The sequence below is a fragment of the Echinops telfairi genome, unplaced genomic scaffold (assembly GCF_000313985.2).
Source record: "Echinops telfairi isolate 266 unplaced genomic scaffold, ASM31398v2 ScPeMD7_655;HRSCAF=1070, whole genome shotgun sequence".
Lineage (NCBI taxonomy): Eukaryota > Metazoa > Chordata > Mammalia > Afrosoricida > Tenrecidae > Echinops > Echinops telfairi.
Genome location: NW_022104553.1, coordinates 19,007,750 through 19,010,852, shown reverse-complemented (window position 1 = coordinate 19,010,852; position 3,103 = coordinate 19,007,750). Strand labels below are relative to the sequence as shown.

The window sequence follows — 3,103 nt, the reverse complement described above, 5'->3', positions numbered from 1 at the left end:
CGCCGAGGTGACCAGCCTGAGGAGCCGCGATTCCTGGGACTATGAGTCGCACGTCCCGAGCTGGGGTAATCAGGATGATTACCAACTGGTTCGAAAACTTGGTCGGGCCAAGTATAGTGAAGTATTTGAGGCCATTAACATCACCAACAATGAGAGAGTGGTTGTGACAATCCTCAAGCCAGTGAAGAAAAAGAAGATAAAACGAGAGGTTAAGATTCTGGAGAACCTTCGTGGTGGAACAAATATCATTAAGCTGATTGACACTGTAAAGGACCCTGTGTCAAAGACCCCAGCTTTGGTATTTGAATATATCAATAATACAGATTTTAAGCAACTCTACCAGATCCTGACAGACTTTGATACCCGGTTTTATAGGTATGAACTACTTAAAGCTCTGGATTACTGCCACAGCAAGGGGATCGTGCACAGGGATGTGAAGCCCCACAATGTCATGATAGATCACCAGCAGAAAAAGTTGCGACTGATAGATTGGGGTCTGGCCGAGTACTACCATCCCGCGCAGGAGTACAATGTCCGGGTGGCCTCGAGGTACTTCAAGGGGCCTGAGCTCCTTGTGGACTATCAGATGTATGACTGTAGCTTGGATATGTGGAGTTTGGGCTGTATGTTAGCAAGCATGATCTTCCGAAAGGAACCCTTCTTCCATGGACAGGACAACTATGACCAGCTTGTCCGCATTGCCAAGGTTCTGGGTACAGAGGAGCTGTATGGGTATCTGAAGAAGTACCACATAGACCTGGACCCACACTTCAACGACATCCTGGGACAACACTCTCGGAAACGCTGGGAAAACTTTATCCATAGTGAGAACAGACACCTGGTCAGCCCGGAGGCCCTAGACCTTCTGGACAAGCTTCTGCGATACGACCATCAACAACAGCGACTGACTGCCAAAGAGGCCATGGAGCACCCGTACTTCTCCCCTGTGGTGAAGGAGCAGTCACAGCCAGGCGCAGACAACGCCGTGCTCTCTAGTGGTCTCTCGGCGGCACGATGAAGGCAGGGAGCGCTGGGTAATGCGGCATTGATGCTTGCCAATAAACCAACCAACCAAAACACAAACCATGAAGGAAAAGTACAGTGTGATACAAAGAAACCCTAATCGTTCCTTCTAAATGCAAAGAAGAGAATAAAGACCTAAAAGTCAAAAAGCAAGCAAGCAAGAAACTCCCCAGTACTAGTCTGCAGGGAGCTGCCCCTGGTAGGGGCAGCGTGCTGGTGCACATAGTTCAGGATCTGCGGGAACCTCCGCTCCCCTTGGAATGCATGGGAGATGAGAGACTCGGAGTTGTTGTACATTTACCTTTATTTAACAGGCGACACTGTTGAATTTACCCATTCGGTCAACAAGCTCTGAATATCTGACTTCCTATCTATTCCACAGTGGTCTGGGTTTCCTCGGGCGAGATTCAGGCTCATGTTTTAGCAAAGCATCAGCACTCTAAACTGACACACCAGCCTAGTTTACAAAAAGGAGATATTAAAAAAGTGACAGTAAAAAAAAAGAAAAAAAGAAAAAACAAATATGTAGGATTGCTTATGGTCTGCCCCCTCGCTTCTTGGGGTTATTTTCCAGATATATTTGTGTAGCCCACGCTGTTTTACACTTTCTAAACTGTTGCCTATTTTGAAAGCAGAGGCAGCCTGGTTGCTTGAAAATGCCAAGGATGGTCTTTCTTTTTATTTATTTAAAATTTTATTTATTTATTTTTGGATGGTCTTTCAAAGGACCGAATTCAGTTGTTAGTCCCTACACTAATTCTAGTTTTTCTTCTAGTTTATTGTGTTACTATTGTATTCACTTCATTTTCCCAGTGAACTTCTCCCATTCAAGGCTCTAATTGTTGGAATAATTAAAACGTTGGTGCGTGAATGATTTACTTAGAAGGATCAGCACAAGGCTGGTCCCTGTGAAGCGGTTAAAGATGGCTCAAATTTCCACTTTTTGCAAAGTATGGTATCACTTCATCATTTCTAACCTTAACTACCACCCTTTCCTTCAATATTATCCATCATGTATTTGGACTCTGTAATCCACTCTGTACTCAATATTTCTTTTTTTTATTTTATATTTTATTTATTATTTCTGTACTCAATATTTCACAGAACTCCTGAACAACCAAAGAAATGGCTCACACAGTTGTGGAGGCTGGAAAATCCCAAATTCATAGGTCAGACATCAGGAGGATTCTTCTCAGGTGGTTGCAGGAGTTGATGACCCCAGCTCAGCAGATCACACAACAGACTCATGACTCATAAGGTTGTGGAAGTTGGCAAATTAGGTCAGAGCAGGTAGGCTGCTGGCTCAAGTTCCAAGATCAGAGAATAGCAAGCCAGGTGTAGGATTTACAGTAAGAGAGAATTTACAGTAAGAGAGAGAACAAGAGCATTCATATAGATTGGCTGGCTGCAGATCATACTGTAAAGGAAATTAAGGTGGTGAATTGAGTCACGACCTTTCTTAAGACAATGGCTCAAGATCTTACCTTAATCCAGCCTCATTAACGTAATAGAGAACTCACTCCAAAATAGGACGATAGTAACAGGCACACACAGGCTACATTTTTAATATAGCACACAAAGGGAGACAATAGCTGGATGGGGTCAGGCACTGGGCCATCGCACCTGCTACTCAGGAGAAAAATGAGGCTGTCTGCCTCCTGTAAAGATGCACAGTGTTGGAACCCTGTTCAGGGTCCCCGTGGCTCAACAGTACCTCGATGGCGGTGAGTTTAAAGCTCAAAGAGCCGTGCTAAGTAATTCACTGCATCTTACTCAGGGGTGGGCATCTTCTTTCAAGACCCATCTTCACTTAACATGACTATATTCTGTTCCCCTTAAATTGCCGCATACTAAAGGTTGTTGAAGTTTTACCTCCAGTCGAGACTTATTCGGATTTACGCCCCTCTCTTTTCTGTACGTGGATATGTATTAGCATCTGGACGTTCATACCCCTCCAAAGACTTTCTTGAACATCCTCACCTTCAGTGATACCCTTCCTCTCATTTCAAGCACTGCTGCGCTGGCTCACTTGAAATTCTCAGCGGAAACTCTCTGTTCCGATTCTTTCCTCCCCCCCCCC

General features: G+C 44.6%; 2 protein-coding genes across 3 annotated transcripts in view; both read left to right on the top strand.

The window, feature by feature from the left end:
- The window catches only part of LOC105979787 (casein kinase II subunit alpha'-like), a 2,165-nt gene extending 985 nt beyond the window's left edge, over positions 1-1,180 (top strand). The window contains exon 2 of the mRNA XM_045292254.1: positions 8-1,180. Coding sequence (XP_045148189.1) covers positions 8-1,018 — 1,011 coding nt within the window. The 3' untranslated portion in view covers positions 1,019-1,180. The remainder of the gene's footprint in view (positions 1-7) is intronic.
- The window catches only part of LOC101662521 (zinc finger protein 350), a 46,851-nt gene that overhangs the window by 38,651 nt on the left and 5,097 nt on the right, over positions 1-3,103 (top strand). The window lies entirely within an intron of this gene.